Source organism: Passer montanus, unplaced genomic scaffold (genome assembly GCF_014805655.1).
Source record: "Passer montanus isolate IOZ18808 unplaced genomic scaffold, ASM1480565v1 scaffold9, whole genome shotgun sequence".
In the NCBI taxonomy this organism is placed as follows: domain Eukaryota; kingdom Metazoa; phylum Chordata; class Aves; order Passeriformes; family Passeridae; genus Passer; species Passer montanus.
The window spans coordinates 8,010,259-8,032,323 of record NW_024374367.1 but is presented as its reverse complement, the minus strand read 5'-3'; the positions used below and the strand labels follow the sequence as shown (position 1 = coordinate 8,032,323).

The window sequence follows — 22,065 nt, the reverse complement described above, 5'->3', positions numbered from 1 at the left end:
GTCTGTGGCTTTGCATTTGGCAGCTCAGGCTGCTCGGTACCAACCGGCACCAGGCAACGGAGCTGCCCCTGTCAGAGATCCATGATAACAGCACATCATGGCATTCCTGAGCTGTCTGCTTATCTCCACTCACTGATCCCAGGGAAAACCTGGCCATTTCTCCCCTCTCCTCCCATTTCTACCTTTTTTCCTTCCTTTTTTTGTGGTTTGTGTTGTTGGCTTTGTTTGTTTTTTAAATACTTGACTGCTTCCTGGAGAAACCAGAAGCAATCGGCAGCTTTTGGTAAGGTCTGTGGAAATCCCACTTGAAAATATATTTAACCTGTTCAGCTCTGTTCCCTTCTCAAATGCATTGTTATCTTTGCAGGGAAGCAAGGCTTTACACAGCAGTCCTATTAACAAGCCATGCCAGTTAGACTAGCACTGCCTTCACTCCAGGGCCTTATTGTTTTCCTTTCAAATACTAATTCAATGATTTTTCTCCACACTTGGTATAAGGCTCTGACAAAGTCTGAGGGGTTATAGCTTTTAATGATTGCTAGTTTTCACCATCCTCTAAACTATCATTCATTTTTAGTGGTATACATTTTTTTAACACCTGTCATTTGATTTTTAAGCTTCTTCCAATAGAGTTCTTGCAACTTAAAGGTTCCTATTTCTCCAGCTATCCAATTCCTGTAAGATTTATTAGGAAGCAGACCACCGCCAAAATTCCATGCTCCAAAGCATTAAGTGCTTATTTTGAATGGGATTCTAAATATCTTTTGCAACCTTTGTACAATTTCTGGAGACTAATGGCCTCATTACTGGCTGATTTTTCAAAGACTGCTTAAAAAATGTCCACATACAAGTCAGAAATATTTGTAAGCCAGTCATGCTCAGCACTGCTGTTGCCTTTATGTGATGCCAAGGGCAAGTCACCTGACACACAACATTTATCTACCATAAACCAACATGACCTGTGCAAGCTCTCCCAGCACTGGCACAGCCCAGCCCTGGCCTCACAGGGGTTGTCTGTATAAAGTACTTATATAAATTTACATGGAAGCTGTTTGAATTGCTTGCAATGAATAACATCTTGGCAACGTTGCAGAAAATGCACTTGAGGAATCATCCAGTATCTTAATGAAATGCAGCAGCTGCTGCTGTGAATTCTTCTGTGTGTATCCTATCTGCACAGGTAGGAAACAATAGGGCAAGCTATATCTAGGCATGAAGAGCCTAAAAACCAAAGGGCAAGATACATGCCTTGAAAACTACACCCACAGATGACATGCAGCCTTCCCAAGCCTTGTAGAAACATTTCACACTTCCAATTTATCAAGTCACTAAACAGCATCCACACAGCCTCCTGCATATTGTAACCAATGAATCGCCAGCAAACTGAACAAATATACTGGAGCTGAAATTCTTAGGAAAACAAACTGTTTTTTTTTTTTTTTTTTCCCCCCAGTTCAAGAGATTGTATTGAACTGTAAAACTCAATTTTAGTCTCCCTTTTTAGGCTGAAATCCAGAGGCAGGACTAACTAAGGAAAAGGGCATACCTTACGCACTAGTAGGTTTGGAGGCAGAAAAATATGAAATTAATTAGCATTATCCTTACATCCAGCACAAGCTGCCACCATTGAAAACAAGTTAAAACTGTTCCTGCATAAAACGTCCATTGACAGCCACTTCCACGCAGCCCTGAGTGGAGCAGGCTGGAGCTGGCACAGACCTTTACATGATGTTAGATACAATTTGAGCGACAACCGCTACCGTGTGCTGAATGGTGAAGGATCAGGTTCGTTAGGATATTTACATATCATTGGACACACTTGTTAATAAGACATCACACTCTGGTCAGCCCACTCAAGCCAAACCATCCAGCTGGGACCCTGGGATCACGCACCAGGAATCACAGACAGACTGCCTTTTCCTCCCACCCTGTGCATCCACTTCTCCATTGGATCAAATGGTGTAAGGGTACTCTGCATCATTTTGAATGAAAAATTCATCTGCTCATACCTGTTCAACATTTAACTCCGTTAAGCTTCCCTAAAAATCACTTGTAATAAGTCATTCCATGTGGCCTTTCAAAGGACTCACAGGACATGCTTAAGAAATACAGTGAAAGCGGGACAACAAGCTGGGCAGTCTCTTTCTTCCCAACTCTTCCTACCCTCACACTCATCCTGCTCCAAGTGTGCTCTTTACCCTTCCCTTGTCCCACAAGCACTCTACAGTCAGCTTTAACTACTGAAAGGAAAACCATAATTTTAAGACTGGTTTTGAGCCACACACCCAACCCCAGAAACTTCTAAAGCTCTGTGGTAACACTTTGCTCTTTGCAGCAACAGGCTGGGAAGAGGCAATTCTCTGGACAGTCTGTTCTGTAGAGGGAAGATAAAAGATAACCTACTGCTCTGCTAAGGACCTGAAATACCCTTGGTGCACATAGTCACAGAGCCTCATGCTAGGACACTGCATCCAGGAGAGCACTGCGGCCCTGTGTTTGAATCACTGTCCCTGATTTTGCAGCCAGTGTAGCTGCCAGATGGAGAGAATTCAGGGTCACAGCCACTTTAGGTCACATTTTCATCCTGCAACACCCCATCATGCTTTTGTCACTGAACTTAAAGGATTACCACCTCATGCAGCTCTGGAGAAAAAGAGCCAGCTCAGGAGAAGGTCCTTCTTGTGCCCAAAGTCTGCAGGACTAAAGCAGTCTATAGGAAATTGGGATTTTCACAGAATCACAGAATTATTAAGATTGGAAGGGACCTCTGGAGACCATCTAGTCCAACCCCTCTGCCAAAGCAGGGTGACTTAAAATCTGTTACACAGGAGTGCATCTAGGAGGGTTTTCAACATCTCTTTGTTGACACTTGGTTTGCTAACAATGTTCCTTTTTGTTCCCAAGTGTTCTTGCAGGAATCTGTTGTGAGGTGCACTTCACTATAAGCAACAGGGACCCAGCACACCCCTTAAATTCCCTTCCCAACACACAGGAGCACATACACATGCCCCTCTCCTTCCCTGCAGTGCAGACCACGAGATGACACAGATAAAGAATGACTTGAACAGCAGCTTCAGTGCTCTTGCCTGGTATTGCCACAAGACAGGCCTCAGGGCCAGGTCACACCAGATGCTCTTCCCACTGCCACATACAGATCCTCTCCCTCTGCAAGGACTCCTGCCCATGTGGGGCACAACAGACTGAGCCCAAAGGCTTCTAACCCAGATTTCAACATCCATCTGTGTAAGCAAGACAACTTCAGGAACACAGAGCAACACAAGAACACGCAGCAGACTGCTCAAAAGTACAAAGCCACTTACCGCTGGCAGCTGGACACAGTTGGAACTGACATCATATTCAATATATGCCACTTCTGTCCCTTCCTCTGACTTCCCATCTCTCATGTAGCAAACATCCCTAGTCCAGTTGGTCAGGCGATCCACCTCCTCCATTGTGTAGACACAGAGCGCAGACTCCTCGCTCAGTTTCCCAGAGGAAGCCTGCCAGGCAGAGAAAGCTGCAAACAGCACTTCCCCCTCGGTGTCCAGCTGCCCCTGGGCCAGCTCCTTTCCCGGCCGGGTGACATAGGCTGCCTGCAGGAGGCTGTATGTGTTGGCTTTGCTCCGGCAGAGCAGGGGTAACTCCACGTACGAGTAATAGTGGGAGTCATCCAGGCAGATGCGCGAAATGTAGGTCTTGTACTCACGCGACTGGGATTTGAGGTCCCGCCGGTAGAAGAGGAAATAGACACTGGAGTGGTAAGTGAAGGATTTAATGAAATGGTGGTTGTACTCTGACAGCCGGCCCACAGCCAGTTTTGCTGTTTCTTCATAGGAGAAAATGGAGTGAGAGTCTGTTGCTTGAACATCCCCTCCGTGGGCCCTGAGATTCCGGGTCGTGATGGGAGGAATTCCTCCTCCCACTCCTCGGCTGGTGTACCCTCGTCCCACAAACAGCAAGGGCACCTCATCCTTGGAGTAGGCGATGAGTCCCACAGTGGTGATATTGGGATCGTTGGCAGCCACGTACTGAGTGTCACCAGGGCTCTCTGGCCTGAAGAGGACGTGGTCGATGGACTCCAGGCTCCTCTTCTCACAGATCCCCTGGTGGACACTGCCACACACGATGAGCTCCTTCTGCACAGTGTTCACCAGCAGCAGCTTGTTGTGATTGTCAGTGTGGTGTGCCTGAGGGCACTCCAGCTTTGAGACCGGCGGGAGGCAATCCTTACTGTCCAGAACTGGCCCAGTCTGAACCATGTTCTCCAACAGCAGGTCGGATGACAGCTGAAAGAGAAAGTTGGTGGCCCCCAAGTAAATGGTCCCAGATTCCAAGTCCATGGACAGGTGGAGGAATTTTGTAGCATTGTGTGAGAACGTGACATACTGCAGTCCCCGTGGAATTGATGCTCCCAAGAAACAGAGAACAGGAAGGAAGAACGTTCCCAGAGGCATGGTAAACACTCTGCAAGAGAGGAAAGGCTGTTATAACTCCTTGGAGCCAGAAGTAAAGATTTATACTCAAAAATCCTTCAATAGCACCCACAGCAAGAGGCCTTCAGGAGAATCAGAGATTTAATTCAGTCAGCTCCACATCAAGATGACAGGCACAGCATCCTCAGGAGAAGCTGCATTAGTGCAAGTAAATGCAACACTGAAGCTGATCACTACTCTTGTAACATCAGAAAAAATCCACATTTAACTTGACTCCTGCACAGCTGAGCTACGATGCTGTATTGGAAGTTTTCCAGGACAGCACCAAATTTCCATAGGAGCCAGCATGTTGCATATGGTGTTAATGAGCAACACCACAGTAAAACAAACCACTGTCTAAGACAAACACAACCTGCAGGACCATTGCTTAAATAAACTGTGGCTGAGATCCAAACTGGAGCAAACTTATAAGCCCTTTGCTCTGTATTTGATCTAGATATCATAATTAAACCCTCTCTTTGTTAGCACTTATGGCTATCAACAGTCTCTTGTGGATCTAAAGCTGTTCCACTTGGGCTTCAAAAGAAACCTTCCCATGTCATCTCTGCCACTGAGCATCACTCACCCAAGCAGAACCTGGGTGCCAGGATTAAGCCTCTGGAATATCAGTCACATCAGCTCCTAGCCTCCCCTCTGGGGCTGTCAGTCTGCCCCAGACCTGCCAAGCCAGACCCTGTGGGACCCCATCTTCTTGGGAAGTTACACAGCACACCAGGTGAGGGAGAGATCACCTTTACCTGTTCACCTGTTACTGCACTCTCTGGGGTAGAAGTCTCTTACTGGCGCTCATTTCTCCACAGCACTTCTCCCAGTACTGTGAAAGGTGATTCAAACATGCCTTTTCTATGGACAATGCTCCATTCCTTCCCATGTCTCAATGCGCAAGCAAGTCCACATAGGGTGGATGTTGGGGCAGACCCAGGGAACCACCAGACCTGTTCAGCTCCTCTCCAGAGGATATTTAGACCAACTCCTTTTGAAACCTACTGTGATCCACTCAAGCCATGCCACGGATGGCAACAACTGCTCTGGACAAGATGGGGAACCCCACAGCCTGGTGGAAATGTGGTAATAAGTACCTGCAACATTTAGATTAACACTTTCCCCATGGAGAAAGGGAAACAGCTGCAACTACTCAATAATTTACTATGAGTACCACCTCATTTAAATTGAGAAGTAGGTGGTGATGCAGCTGTGAATCTATTTCCTTCCACCCCTCCCTCCCTCTTGCAGACCGGGTATCAAAGCTGCACAGAGCTACACAGCTGCCAAGCTGGGTCAGAGGCTCCGTGGAGCTGATGAGTACAGTATCTCCTCCAGAACTGCCCTGTAATCTGCTCTGCTCATTTTGGCAACTCAGCTCCTCAGGGGTGATATTATTTTGTAGTTAAAGTTAAGAAAACTATCATCACTTCCCTCCTAGGGCATCAGCCCCCTTGGGTCTTCCTGGTAAGCTCAAAGTGCTTTTAGCTCAGAAGTGCTTAAAGCATAGAGGTAGAAAAAGACCTGCAGCATTTAAAGAATAAACTACTCCAGCATTTACTTCAGGACTTAACCCATTTAGGCCACAAACTTCTCAGCCCATAAACTGTGTCTTACACTCATTCTATACAATGCCCAGCACACAATGTGCAGAAAAAACAGTAGCAATACTGAGAACAATAGCTGTAAGACTCTAGATCCATCTTCTGCTCCCCTGCTATGGCAAAAAAACCCCACAGAAGTCTGCTTTCCGGCTCCTTTGTCAGTAAAACTGGCATCTTTGCTCTACCTAAAGACCAGTTGAGAGGATTAGTTTACTTGTGAAATCCAGCGGATGGAAGGTATTATAAAAACAACACTTTATTAAATATAGGCTTTGTGAAGCTCTGGAAAAGTTCCACTTCACACGGTTCTTGTAGGTAAGTAGGCAGCACTGTCAGGATATGCCCAGGCACAGGAATGCTGGCTCTGGGCTGGCAGCTTTCCCCCAGAGCACACAGCCACTGATTCACACCGCACCAGCGCCGTGTTTAGGCTACGTGCACACTGGGGCTTTTGTTTGCCCTGATAATGGACACTTAGTGCTTTCTGCTTCAGAGCTATGAACACACTCTGCTTCACCCAGACTGGCAAACAGCCCTGAACTACCCTAGGAGTCTCTTTTTCCAGAGTGGTAAGTGAGTACATTGTGGCACCTGAGAGAAACCCTCATCGTTTTGAAGACGTTATGTGAGAAAACCCAGCAAGGAGATACACACAGACTGAAGGAAGGAGATCTAATTTGACTCTATCCCCTCAGGTTTAGATCAGCAGAAAAGATCTTGCTCCAACTCCAACATGTCAGTTATTTTTAATGCTTTTTTCATAATTTCTGTTGGAGAGAACTTGATTTAAGGAACCCTTAACCACACAACTGTCTCTGTACCTCTGCACTGCCATCACGCAGATGTCATGATGGCTTGTTGTGCGACTGTCTGGAGTCTCCTCAGTTTCAAAGCTGAAAATGCCTGCAAACAAAACAATGGGCTGATGGCCATCCAACAGCAGGAGCTTGACTATGTTATGAACAGCAACAATGACATGGAGAAGAGAATCTTTGATCTGGAAGCAGCTGAGAATCACAAGACATCATTATAACTACACCACTCTGAGGAATCTGTAATCTTCTTTTGAGCTAATGCAACCTTCCTCTGCCAGCACTTACAAAGTAAAATCGGCATGTGTCTCCAGGATTTATGGATTCTGAAACAGTGGCTTTCTGGCTAGAGGTTATGCTTACAAGCTGCACAACTCTGCTCTGTGTCCCACAGAGCTCCACTGGCAACCACCAGGGCAGAACTAACCAGTACTTCAACTCACATGACACTACTCCAGCAAAATGGATCTTGTTACAAGCTCATCGATCTGTATTTGAACCTACCCCAAATGTTTCACTGAAAGCATTTTACCTATTGGAGCAACTCTACTGGAAAGAGGTTGGAAAATCAATTAGTCCTTCATTCCAGCAGACCATAATCAGATGTTGCTGTGGTCAAGGCTCTAACATATAGATACTCTTCTTTCAGTCACTAATATCCCCCTTGAAGTCACTTTGTGAAGAGCTAGTCCTTAAAAGTGATTCAGATAAGAAACTACTGTCTGGTCCTCATGACTCTGTGAGAACAGAGAAAACAAAACAGAATGGTAGCACAGCATGTTCTGCAGGCTGGTTCTAATCACCCTGCACAATGGATAAACACTGAATATAGTGCTCTTTGTTGCTCTTTGCTACAGATCCATTAGCAAATGAACTTGTATTTATTGCTAGGTGAGCAAACATACATTAGAAATGAGCATGATTGTGTAGCTATCAGTAGCTAGAAGCATTTGCACCATACATGAGAATAGAGAGGGGAAAAAAGCCAGCAGTGTGTTTTGATTCCATTTTCCAAGTTGTTTCTCAAGCACAGGCATCACTGCCTTTTTTATGCTTGCCTTTCAGTTAAGCCCATGACAACCTCTCCGGGAGGACAGGAAGGAGGAGGATAACCTACATTTAAATCTGATGGTTTCATGACAGGCTACACTACAGAGCTCTTTATGGATTTACTGAACCGTTCTGCTTCCTGTGCTCACTGCTAGTGTATAACACAGCTGTTGCAGACAGATTGCACTAAAAGTGTGTAGCCTTTAATTAATTCTGAGTGCAATTGCCAAGCTTTAAAGATTCATTTTAAACATTCCATTTTTTTGATGAATTCCCGTTAAATAGGAAAATGTTCCAGACAATACTCTGAACATTGCCTCTAACTCACTCTAAAATATTAATATCCAAATAATACTGCTGAGTTTCATTTATTTAATCTGGATCACAACAGAAGGGCTGGAGGATTAGTCAGTTCTGCCACAGAATATTTATATCACAGCCATGTAACAACAACCAGTAACATTAAAGCAATGGCACTATTGTGTTACTTAAAATTTGAAGTAAGACCGTGTTTTCTGTAGCACTATTTTTACCTCCCTGACCTCACGTATCCCTCTGAGAAACTTTGCTTATTTAATAAAGAAACAAACCCAGAACTCATCTGGGCACATTTTAACAGCGTATCAACACATAGAGATTATTCCAATCCTCCCAGATTATTTCCCTAATACCACATTCTATCCTCCAAACATAGAGAGGTCAGTTAATGTTCCAACTTCTAGCTGGATTTCATACTTACCACCAAACCCAGCAAAATTAGCCTTGGAAAAAAAAATAGGTCTCTGAAATCTGCACCTGCAATTTCCACCTTATCATTTGCAGAGCCAACCCACAGTGTGAGCACTAAAAGATTTAAAAATTAAAAGCACCCTTCTTCCAGCTGCACGACGACCCTTGTGCTCCAGCACATTCAAATGGGCCAGCAGCAGGAAGACGACCACTGCTCTGTTTTCTGCACAAAAGCCCTGAATTATAGCCCCCTTCTAAGCTTCATATGCTCAACAGAGACTTGCTGTTTTCTGCTGTGAAAGATGGCATTCCCATTAAATAAATACATCTCCTTTGAGTCCTATTTACTACTACCAGGCCAGTTCCCTGCTCTGTTGTTTAAGAAGACTTGCACCAAAAAGCTTTGGCAAAGACGAACACAAAATACTGTTTTCCAAGTAAAATTGACCCCAAGGAGAATCCTAAGTTCAAGCAATCCTGTCAGAGCAGGACTGGCACAGACAAGAGAGCTCTGTTATACCAGATGTGAACAACACCAAAGCTGAGGTCAAAATAACTTATAAAAAAATCCCAAACCCTTAAAGAGAGTATCAAATATGAAATGGCAAGGTGCAGAAATTCTGTACTACAGAATTAACAGCATTCTTAGATAAATACTTGGGAAAATTATGTTTTCTAAACCTTTGATAGTTATTGCTGAACATTACAAGGTACCTTTCTGGATGGTGATTAAAGTTTTACTGAAAGACTCTCACAAAATATTGTCAACTATGTGATACTTCAATAATGCTCATGGCATTTTTGGAAAAACTGTGGGGCTACTTAAACATTAATTTCAGCCGTACTGGAATTAACTGATGGTAGTGAACAGGTATTTCCTCTAAACAGTTCTAGCACAACCAAACTTTATTCTTGCACTCATGAAAACGTGTTATAAACACTAAGCTTCCAGTACAACTAGCTAACGAAGTGTTAATGATTAATACAATGTTACATACAATGTGAAATTTTTACAAACCAAGACCAACTACACAAACATTTACAAGGACTATAAAGTAACCACAAGATGCTTACTGTTGAAGAAGCTTTCTTCATATATACTCTATCGTTGCAAATCAAGGGTTGACTTTTTCACTTTACCATCCTCTCAAACACTAACTCAATGTGAACTCAAGACCCTCTTGCATGTGCATTTTTAAAAGGGAAAATCAAGCCAGCTGTTAGTTTCACAGCATCTTAACACAACCAAAAGATAACATTCTGCAGTGTTACACATTTGAAGATTAAAGTCCTTTAGGATCTGCTCCAACTTTCTGTGTAATCAAACCACAGAACACCAATAAACATTTCTTCTAGCATGAGCTCCTGACTAGTCTCCTCATGATACCAGGATTTTTTCTTAGGGCTCCTAAGTTATAGAAACTACCATCTTAATCCAGCAAGGTGATGCCTGAGGGTTCTCTACCCCAAGAAAAATGCCTTCTCCTACACATTCCTTCTAGCATGAGCTCCTGACTAAAGTCTCCTCATGATACCAGGATTTTTTCTTAGGGCTCCTAAGTTATAGAAACTACCATCTTAATCCAGCAAGGTGATGCCTGAGGGTTCTCTACCCCAAGAAAAATGCCTTCTCATACTGTCTAACTTTGCTTGTCACAAAATCTTCCAACTCCAAGAAGCTTCTAGTCACTTTTTGCATGAACAGTTTGGAAACTAATCCTCCTTCTTAATCCTCCTTGGGCAAGAAGATAAAGACAGCTATTCTAAGTCTGACAGAGGTCCACCTACACAGAAACCCTAGCTGCAGCAGCAGACAATAATAGATGCCTAAGAAGTAGACGAAGGGCAGACAAGCATACTGCAATCCTTCCCTTACACATCGTGCCAGCTTTGAGCTTTCCCAAATCACAGATTGCAGCCATGTGTAATCCTTTGGATGGATACATTAAGTGGTCTGAGCTTCTTCAGTCAGAAATACTTAATTTTCCTAGTAGCTCTCTGATCTCATCCCAATTTGTCAACACCCTACTTTTTTAGCTACCTGACCTGGATAAGCATCTCTTTTGACAGGACCTGACCTGGACAGGCCACTCCTTTGGCTGACACTGCACTCAAATGTTATTTTACCCAGTCTGAACCCACCAGTTCCCCACTTACCCACAAGAACCCCTTGATCTTCCAGCTGCCACAGTTACATTTGCATCAGTGACTTAAATATTCTTTCAATTAGGGAAAAAAAACCTAGTTAGGAAAAAATATCCCAGTCTCTTAGAGTATATCCAAAGAGCCTAGACAGGTTTACAGCTGTAATAAAAACCCTGCTAGGAAAGCAGGGCTCACTGAAGTTAGCCATCCAATTGGCTCTGCTGAGCAAATTCTCTGTTTCTATGATAATGTACATAAATCTAAGCCCATCACTCTACATAAAAACAAATTTGCTTGCATGAGTTCAAGAAGCCAATTGTTGCCCAATATATAGATGAATACGTGGAGCACAGAGAAACATCTTCAGCACCCAGGAAATTCCAAGCACAGATTTCCCATTTCTGTTTAATTGAGATCCAAGAGACAATTTTTAAGCTGGTTAACATTAACTAAACTGATTTAAAAAGAACTGTCAGCTAAGGCTTTGAAAAAAATAGTTAAGCTATTGTAGAATTAAAGTCACAGCCCCTATCATGATTTAATAAGTAGCTAAAAGACAGGTGTTTTCCTGTCAGATGTGGGTTATCAGTGAGATCTGCCAAGAACTTATTCTGCAATCTGCACTGTTCAGTATGTTCACATAAGATCTGAGAAGAGGAATATGTCTATAAGTGGCAAATTTTATTATTTAGAAAATAGTAATCACAATCAAATTCAGACTGTAAAAAGAGAACTCATGCACTTCAAAGTAACTACACAGTATCTTAGAATGTCAATAAATACCAAAACCAACAAAAAATATTCTAAGTACATAAAAGCAGCAGGATCAAAACTAGCTGTTACCAGTCAGAAAAACTTTGAAAACTTCATAGGTCAGTTCAGCATTGAGTATCAAGCAAAAAGGCAAATACAGCCTGTGGGGTAATTAGGAAAGAAAACACGTATCCCCATTATGCTGTCAAATGCTGAAGGCAGTTCTGATTCCCACATCTGAAAAAGGAGACAATAACAAAAGGGACAACAAAGATGACCAAAAGCATGGAGCAGCCTCCATATAAGGAGTGAGAGCAGAGCAGGACTTTGGACAGACAAAGAAACAACCACGGGGAAGATAAGGAAAAGTCAAGAGGTCTGAAACATGCCAGTGTCAAGATGAAAAACATGGAATTATCCATGGAGTCACACTACCATATTTTACAATGCAGAAACAAGAGAGCACTCACCAAAGTTACAGACAACTTTCCTAAGTCAGCTCAGGGACATTGTCACTGGATGTAGAATATTTCAAATAACACTTAAAATGCATAATTAAGTTGTAGAGCTCACTGCTGTAGGATGTCATGGAGACCAGAAACATAAACAAGTGAGAAGAGGGATTATATAAATTAATGGAGAATAGATACAGTCAAGATCACATGATGAGATACAACTCCTCATGCCAAGCAGGGCCCTAAACTGATGATGGTTATAAGCTGGGAGGTAAATGGAGGGGGGGGGGGAGAATAGAAAAAAACCCCAAAAAACCTAAAATAAACCCACCACGTTATACATGCCCTGTTTCTTACAATCCTCATTAAGCATCTGCTTCTGGATCTTGTCAAAGGCAGGACACTGAGCTACACAGAGCTTTGCAATTTGCCCCAGGATGATATTCTAGTTAAACTTCTATTTTATGGTACATTTATAGACTTTATTTATTTTTAAATATTAAGAATGTACTCCAGCCCTGCCTAATCACATATTTAGAAGGCTGGAAGCCTAACTTCCCTGGCTGTTTCTGAAGGCACTATCTCTCATGTTAACATTCAGATACCATCTAACTGAATCCTGACAGTGCAACACAAAAGTTAATGCACACCATGGGAAAGCAAACCCAGGGCCAGAGCCACAGAGCACAGAAGGGGCAGATCCGAGTTAAGTGCACCCACAGTCCCTCTTTCAGGCACAGCTCTTCCCTGTCTGCCAGCATTTGATGGAAACTCCTCACTCAGAGGGAACACAGTGGGTCCGTGTGTGCCGTCGGAACAGCCAAGCCTTGGGCAGCGCCCAGCAGAACCACGAGTGCTAAAAGTAGGTCAGGACCATCCGTTCTAACCAGGGAGAAAGGAAAGCTGGAGCACACCAGACTGTTTGGCCAGGTATTACAGAAAACCTTCATCTGGGATTTCATCACTACTTCAAACAGATGTGATTCATATTTTACCGGCCTCCACCTCAAACAAGGCACACCTTCCCAACCACACTGCCCTCCCTGTCATTAGGGGCACCTCTCCCAGCCTCAGCCAGGATCCTCCTGTTCTCAGCTTTGGCTCCACCAGCTACAAAAGCCAGAATCCTGCTCTGCCATAGCTGTTTTGTGCCAATTTTTATAAAACAGAAATGCCCAGCTGCTTCATCCAGAAACAGCCAGGACAGCACATGATCTCAATGTAATCACTTCTGCCTTAGAGTCTATTTTCCTTGGCAGGATGCCCTGCAGAAAGGAGAGAGAAGATCTCTGCAAACAGCACATGCTTCCCAGAGGACAGGACTGTGACCCCTAACCAAGCTCTCACAGAGGCAAAGGCCACACCTCCAAGGCAAGTTCTTTTGCATCCAGCCTGGCCTTGGAGTAACTCAGCAAGAGAGGAGAGAAGCTTCAAACATCCTATGAAACTCTTGTGAAACAGCACCAGTCCTACACTTTCACTGCAAGAGGAAACCCCACGGTCTCCATGCCAGCATCAGCCCTGCAGGTTTGCACAGTGGAAGGGAGAACAGAGGCTGACCACAGAAGGAGTTCATGCCAGCAGTGGTACAAACCACAGGCAGACACACAAGGACCACATCCCGAGCTCCACCATCCAGTTGTCAAGAGCAAATGAGAAATGTTAAGCACTGCAGCCTGTCTTGAATAAATAATTTTGCTTTGCAGACATTGAGCAGTGCAGGGTGCTCTGTTCTGTTACAGAAATTTTCTTCACATCCTTAAGTCTCAGATTTAGTACCACAATAGATCTATAAAGAACTAACGTGCCCTGGGTGGACAGGAAGAACTCTTCTTGGTGTTTTCCTTAATTTCAAATAAAACTCACTTTTCTGCCCTCCTCTCATCTTGTGGAGAGCCATACATCCTGACAGCAATTTGACAGTCTTCCCCTCTCACTCCAAGAGTGTCAGCAGTTCTGGCTGCAGCCATGAATACAGGCAGTAACATGCAAATTCATTTAATGCAATGCAGCCACATGAGTAGTACCTATCCCCTCCCACCCAGAAGAGACAGCAGAATAAACAGAACTCCAAATCACTACCACAATCTGCTTGTGGTTTGCCTTCAAACCAAGATGAGGTATATTCTACCTTGTATTACTCAAGTTATGTTAAAGCATTATCAGAAATGACGCTTTGATCAATTATCTGCCATGAATTAGTGCCTCAGCCTGGAAGGTTCTCAGTCATCAGCTGTGAACTACTAGGCTCAATAGTCTGGCAATTAGGTTACACAGGTCTGTTAGATAATGATCCAAACTGAGGTGACCAGACATTTTCTTCCACCAAGGCTTTCATAAAGCCAGTAACAGATAACAACACACCATTCTGTTCAAAAAGCCTGGGGACCTACCTTCCCAAGCTTGGGAAGCTTCACACCTACATAACACATCTAAGAAAGAACAGCTCTCACCACACTAGTGCAGAAGCCTGAACAGGCTGAGTGCAGACCTGAGAGCCAGGATCAACTTCACCCCAGTCTCAACAGCTCTGAACAAAGACTGTTCCATGCAGGCTGGATATTCAGTGCCTTCAGATGGAGTCCAGCAAGGAATGGTGGCCCAGGAACCATCCATGAAGGGCACTCAAGGTGCACATGGTTGAGGTGTCACAGGCTGGCAGCAGCCATGCAGCCTTATTCTTCTCCTGCACAATCATGCCAGACACTGCCCACACTTGGAAGTTCTTGTTTCAAGGATAAAATTTAGAGCACCAGACTGTATATAGAGAGGGGTGAGAGAACTATTGCTGGGCACAGGCCACGAGGCAATGCTGTCCCTTCCTACCACAGAGGGTCCACAGCCTGGAGGAGTGAAAGTAAGCAACGGTAAAATTAAGTGGCAAAGGAAGAAGAAGCTGGGACCCTGCAAAATTTGGTACTTGGAGAAATAAACTGCGTGGAGAAAGAGTTCTCCAGTTATTTTGTTAACATGCAGACATCTAGTCATGTCTTATCCAGAACAAGAAATTGTATAACAAGAAAAAATTCCCAGTAAGAAATTTTATACCTTCAAGTGGCTTTACAAATATGAGTTTCTGTTCACTCAGATTAAGGAGATCCTATTCAAAATATTTGAGCTCCTGGTTCAGGGCTGAGAAAACTTCTTTGGTGCTGTCCTAGAGGCACAAAGGTTCAGAACCAGCTACCTGCTCATGCGAGCTATGAATTTTAAAGACTTTTTGGTTGAGACTGTTCTTCATCTGGTTTGCTACCCTCCCACCTGCACAGTCTGACAGTCACTGGCTGAGCAGGACTGACTGGCTCATCCTTCCCCCTTTCAGAGAAGCCCAGACCTTCACCCTAGGGCTGCAGAGATGCACTAAACAGGTCTGCTGTGCCAATCTGAAATGCAAACTGCTATGAGCAGGAATTTCAGCCAGTATAACTGGCTGACTGTTGGCATTTCAAGACCATGCTGCCTGCCAGGGTCACCCCTGGGCAAAAAAGTGCCCAGGAGACAGGAAAACCAGATTAACAGTAGTTTGTTAGGAACAGCACTGAGTTCTACAGCTGAGTGGCTGCTCCTCTGCAAGAAGGGACAGCTAGACAGACCACAGAGACTGGTAAGGAAACAAGGGAGAAGTATGCCCAACTGTGCTAGAAGGATAAACCATAGCCTGTGGTCATCACAGTTCTGTTTGCAGACTGTCCCAGTTCCAGGCAGCCCTCTGTCATTTTAAGCTGTGTACTCCACAGACATGGCAGGGACTGTGCCTTCCTCTGGGAAAGGAAACAGTTTACTCTGCCATGCATAGATAACGAATCAAAATCCCACCAAAGTGTGGCTCAGACAGCACTTTTCAGACTTATACATGGACCAAATTGAGCAATCAGCCACCCAATGTCAACCCAGGAGTCCATGGTGGGGCTGACACAAATTTAGCCTCATACAAAAGTTTTAGTTTAAATCTTCTCAGGGCTTAGTGGGAAATACACTAGTTAAAATCAAGGATCAGCTAGGAATAGAAAAGATCATACTGGCTAAAGATGGGTTCAAACTAAAACTAATCTGGACAGACTATCTGGAGAATGGCAGACAGGTCCAGCACACACAGGAGCAAGCTGAGAGTCACTGCTTTAACCAAGCTACTGATGAAAACAATAATTGAGAAAGTGAGAACAAACCAGGAAAGATACTCTGTAAATGGGGTAACAACTGAGCACACTGCTACTCTGCATGATTGAGACAGTGTTTGGGATAGAAACGTCTTCCTGCATCACAGCTGACTAAGTCAAGATAAAGGGGGATAACAATCAACAGGAAAGGAACTTCAGCCCCCTCCACCTGGATTCTCCCTCAGCCCCAGGTCTGTCTGTATTCCCCACAGCTGCAATCTGAGCATGCAACTCCTCAGCCACTCCATGGAGTAATACTCACTCCAGAACATGATATGCACACAAGACTGTTTCTGTATCCTTGGAGAGAGGCTACAGCTTCCCAAAACACACCAACTCAGTTTTCAGTCCTAAGAGCCTGCCTCCAAGAATACACAGCACCGTGGTTCTGCTACTGCTCAGCTCTGCATAGCTGCTCCCCAGGGATCACAGCAGCAAAGACAGTCAACAAAAAGTTTTAAACCTCCCATCCCCAAAACTCAAAACAGCAGAGACCATGTCTCTAGAGACAAAATAACAGATAGCCTGACGTTGTTCTTTTCCTTCTGAAATTAAACGTTCAAAGGAACAACTAGGGCTTTCTGTACTGTGCCCTCTGCACATTTGGGTAAGCATCTAAAACTAACTGCAAGAGCTGGCTTTCAAGGGTGAAGCATCTAGAAGTGAGCCCTGTTTCTGAGTTATTTTTAAATGTTTAGACAGGACCCAAAATAGGACCAGTGTTTTGAGTACTTCTGAAGAGTATGAACCTCACGTAGGCCATGACATTTTTAGTTTGAAAAAGCTTTGGAACAGAGGTTTTACTGTTCATGCATCAGCTTATCAACCATTTTAGCTTAAATTAATTTGGAGTCCATTACGAAGCAAGAAACACCCTTTCAAAGGAGGGAAATTAACAGAAGTAAGATGTAGGCTATCAGCAGTAAGGCAGTCTCTGTATCTCACTAAAACCTACTATTCCATAATAGCAGGAATAGCATTTGCCACAGAGAAAAGGGGAAAGTCAGCTTCTCAGCTTACAATATTATCTTCACACCACTTTTCCTGCCTGTGTAGTTTCTAGACATACACTCTCCACCTCTCTAAATTCAAGTCAACAGCCTGCAGACTCCAGCAGCCCAAGGCAGTGCCTTCAGCAAGCAAGAGGTGCATGCTGTACATCACAAGCAGCACAGAACCAACCTAGAACACAAGCTGTGCCAGTCTCTTTTTTTACCAGTTTTATTAGCATCCCCCTCCCACCCCATGCTGACAAACCAGGCTGCACTTGTCTGGCTCTGGCCTGAAACATCAGACTGAAGCAAACCCACAGTAGCACTTTACCTCTCTGAATACTCTCCCAGGCTTCAACAATGAGCAGCTCAGGGACTTCTGGGGAAAAAGGTGGTTTCTATGCATTTAGTAACCTTCAATAGCTCCTTCTTCTACAGACTTGCCCCATGGCCTCACATACACTCAGATATTTGGCATTCACAACATCCTGTGGCAAGAAGCTTCCCAGGTTAACTGCACACATCAAGGACTAAGTTGTTCCTTGGTTTTAAGCTTACTCCATGCAACACCTGCTCATACTTCTAATGGAAAAGGAAAAAAAAAACCAGGCTGCTCCCCTTCTAAACTTTCCAGCTGATTCAGAAATTGAAGATAACTGTAATTTATTGTTTTTCAGGTGGAAGAATCCAAACTTATTCTGTTGTGCTTTGTATGGAAGGTAACACTCACCTCTGTTCACTACTGCTGCTGTTCCATTTCTAAAAACTGAAGATACCTCTATCAAGATGGCAATGGTTTACCTAAAGCTGTAGAAAACTCAACTTCCATAAGAACTGGAGGAACTACTGTGATGGTTATCAAATACAGCAGGGATTCCCCACTTCTATAGTGAATTGCCCAGCTGGTAGCTCACTTTTAAAATATTCAGCCTAACTCTTTAAACTGAGTTTGTTCAAAGCAAGTTTACTTTCAAGCCACAGCATTCAGCTGCACCCTTCTACCAGAACAGGGTGCATTTTTAAAAAACCTTCTCTCCCTGTTATTTCTTTTGAAATACAAATTATCTTATGGGTGAATCAGCCTGCCCTGATGAAGGGTAGATCCCTCACAAGATCATGTGAGAGCTTTACTCTGTCATACATTCTCCATGGACATTTAAATCCAGCAGTTTTTCCTCAAGTATGGGCAGAGTATTTATAGATTTCCTGATGCTACACAGAACAATATTGTTACCAGACTTTGTTCTCCTGCAGAGTCATATAAGAATATCTGGGTTTGGAGACTGTTTGTCTCATGATTCCCAAAAATCCTGAGTGATTTCTTTCACAAATGCACTAATTGCTTCCCACATTCTTTATGAGATATAGAACTTTGTTAATAATACATGCTTAGCTGACTAAGCAACCTAAACCTTCCTGTCAGGCTGAAATAACTTTCCTGGCTTTACCCTGTCCTTTGCCAGTTTTACTATTAAGAGTCAAATAAGTGTTTTTTAAAGATGCAGAAATGTAGAAGTGTAACTGGAATTAAGAAAGATAAAGAAGGCCATTAAAACCCAACAGAACAGTACATTACCTAGAGTTACAATACTCAGTGCTAACAGCTTCTTAAAAATATAAACCTACCCCACAGCTTAGAGTTTTGAACCACACTCTAAGGGTTAGAAGGAACACCTCACCCCACAAATGGCCCATAACTCATCCTGATATAAACAAAGAACCCTTCTCCTAGGGTTCTATGAGCACCTGAGATGTTCTCAGAGGCAAAGGTGAATGTTTCTCCTGAAGAATTCTTGCCTTGCACACAGCAGAGCAGTTGTGTGTTTATCTTTACTCTTAAAAACTAGTGGTACACACAAAACAGGGCAGAAAATCAGTCCCTGAACTGCTTAAAAGGGAGGGGAGGGAAGAGGAGAGAACAAATAACACTCTCCTAGGTAACACCAAGTCGCTACTCCGGCTGCACAGGAATGAAGTGGAGCGCGACTCAGATAATAACCGTAACTCACATTTCAGAAGTTAGTTTGTTCAGACATGATCTTTCACACTTAAAGGTACTAAAAAGCATGTCCTCTAGTGCACTTCTGCTGGAGCACTTTTTCAATAGCATCTGGACAGAATCACCTCAGTATCTCAAAGAATACAACATACAAACCTCTGGCCTCCTTACGATCTTGTATTTTTTTTATGTACCCTGAAAGCATGGATCCAGAAGAGACTGGCCTGAATTCAAGTAATCTCAAGTACTTACTCACTCCCTATTTCAAACTGCTTTGATTTAATGGTTTTACTGGAACCACCCAGAGCAATGCAAAGCTGAGGCAACCAGACTCTCCAATGTTTGCACATTTGTTATACGTATTCAGGATTTATTCTTGGATTGCCCCAGATTGAAAGAGATTTTCTGAAAACTTGCTCTTTATTACTGAAGAGTTCCATCCAGGTCCACTACCAAACTTTCAGGTTGCACCCCAGAGAGGTCTGGGCTGGGGGTTGTTGTCTCATTCTGTTCATTGTTTTTATTTCTGCTGATTTCATTTCTCCTGATGTTAGAGCAGCAAATCCAACAAGCAGACATACTTCTGATGAAGGGCTCCTGTACTCCCAGTGCTCTAACGTGATACTCATCTCTCCAGTGCAAAAGTCAGTGACTCATCTACATCAGCTCCTAATATCCAGGTGCCAGGGTTTCACTTCCCAGACAGAAGTTCATGCAGATTTGCAGATCTCCAGCAATTCATTCAGTCTGGGATCTCTGGTCTACCACCCTACATTTGATATTCAAATTCCCATATTCAAATTGCATGTATTCACCTACAGAGTGCTTCGTCAGGCAAACTGACAGCAGAGTTGTAACTAGCCTGTTTAATAGGAAGCAGCCTGAAAGAATTCAGTTTCAGGGAGACATTTCTTCAAGGGTCTATAGCTGTCAACACCACAAAGCTCAGCCAGCTCATCACACTGCATGGTGATTGACAGACAGAGATGAACATCACTCCTGCTCCAGGAGTCTGTCTTCAGATTTGGCAACACTCACAGGCCCATTTCTACTTATAGATCACCATCAGAAACTCACGGTTTTGTTTTGGTTTTTTTGGTTTGTTTCTGTCTGTAGGTTAAATTAACTCCCTTCTACAGAAAATTCAAAGTTTAAAAGTTAGTTTTTATATTTCAAGTGCAGCACCAGAGGTGCCAAGACTTGCAAAAGGTGTACAGTGGCCTGGCTTTGGTAGCATTGCAACCCACAATTCCCAATCACTCTCTCAAGAAAGTTGGGGTGACAAAGGAAAAAATGACAAGCAAATAGGCAACCTCTGGAGTAAATACATGTGCTTACAGCAGAACTCTACAGAACAGAGCTTCTGTTGAAGAGATGTCCTTTATCCTTCACAGGATTTCCCTGCATAAAGAGAACGTTCTCTTTGCAAAGGGAACAAGTGAACACTGCCACATACAGCCACTCACTCTTTCCAGTAGACCACGTGCCTGGAGAACTCGTCCAACTGATCACAGGTGGTGCAGTTGGTCAGGTGGGTTCGTCACGCAGCAGCATCCAGAGGCTGCCCAGCATGACAGGGGCCGCACACACGGAGATGATCAGGAGCACGGAGGAGCCCAGCGGGCTGCAGCTGTCCATGGGCATCCCAGTGCTGGCTCCCGGCACATTTTGCTTACCATCTGGACTCCTGGGAACGTTGAGACACCTTCATTTCTCTTATTGAGGAGTGTGCCTCAAGCTGGAAAAAACAACAGAGCATGAAATGCAAAGACTATTTTTCCAATAAATTAAATCTGTTGCACTTGACTCCCGCTGTGGTTCCCTTCCTCCGAGAAGGCATGGTCTGCCCAGCTGCACAAAGTCCAGGCAGCCCTGGGAAAACAATGGGATCTTTTTCTTGCCAGAACCAGCCTTCCTGTTCACCCTTCTAACCATGGCATGGAGGACACCCCCAGTGCGTCTGCGGAGGAGAGGAGTCTGTTGGCATAGCAACTGCACACGCTAACTCTCTGCTAATGAACAGGGATAAAATGTTTTGTTCTCATTAGGAAAAATACAGACACATTCCTGATTGGTGAGTAATGTCTCTGCCTCTGGGAGATTAGCTCAGAACTGTGCAGCCTGAAACAGCCTCAATTCAGCCCACTGCAGCGCTTCCCTTGAACAGCCACTCTCCAAGGACCCCACATCTCTCAAGGGAAAGCCCACAGAGCTTTCTGCAGCACGTTGCCTTTGGGCCTGAGACAGCTCAAGGCGAGAATAATGAGAAGAGGCTAGACAGGAGCAAACCGGAACAGGCACAATGGGAACACACCCCCTGTCCCTGCAGGGAGCCAGCTCTCGCTGTGCCTTCGCTGCACCTGGGTCCCAAGCTACCTCGCAGCCAGCGAGAGTTTCTCTTTGTGCATCCGCTGCAGGTCTGCCTTGCACAGGGCTCAGATCCGCCTGGGACCCCAGCTCCCACTCCAGCCACATTCCCCAGTGCTGGGGGAATAAATGGACAGAGCAAAGAGCTGCAGAACACTCACAGCACAGCTCGGCGACCATTATTAGCTGCAGAAAAGACAACAAGGGCTCCTGCCTACCAATCTTAGGATTTTGGCATTAACAACCAACAGGATCCACCACGAGTCTGGTATTTGCAGAATATTTGCACCCTGTCGTTTTATCACTATGGTCTGTATATCTGGCTGCTAACCCAAGCTACACAAAGCCTCTGCCCACACAGGCAATACTGCTTCCCAAACCCTCTCCCTTTCAGATCCTCCTGCCACAGGAGTCAGCACAGCAAGTGGGAGGATCACAGTACTTCACTCTTTGCAAAAAAGATCTGGGGCAGATGCAAAGCCAGACACCCAATGCACAAGCAAAAATCCAGTCTCTAACCACACCTT

General features: G+C 44.2%; 1 protein-coding gene across 5 annotated transcripts in view; it reads right to left on the bottom strand.

Annotated features, from left to right (window-relative positions):
• PLXNB1 (plexin B1) overlaps window positions 1-20,912 on the bottom strand; it is a 52,449-nt gene extending 31,537 nt beyond the window's left edge. Inside the window, exons 1-2 of one of the 5 annotated variants that reach the window (XM_039695375.1) lie at window positions 20,848-20,912; window positions 3,321-4,464 (exon numbers count right to left, since the gene is read on the bottom strand). In XM_039695375.1, the coding sequence (XP_039551309.1) occupies window positions 3,321-4,454 (1,134 nt within the window). In that variant the 5' untranslated portion in view covers window positions 4,455-4,464; window positions 20,848-20,912. The other 4 variants (XM_039695373.1, XM_039695374.1, XM_039695376.1 and 1 more) reach the window with 4 other exon arrangements.
• Between the last annotated feature and the right edge of the window lie 1,153 nt (window positions 20,913-22,065).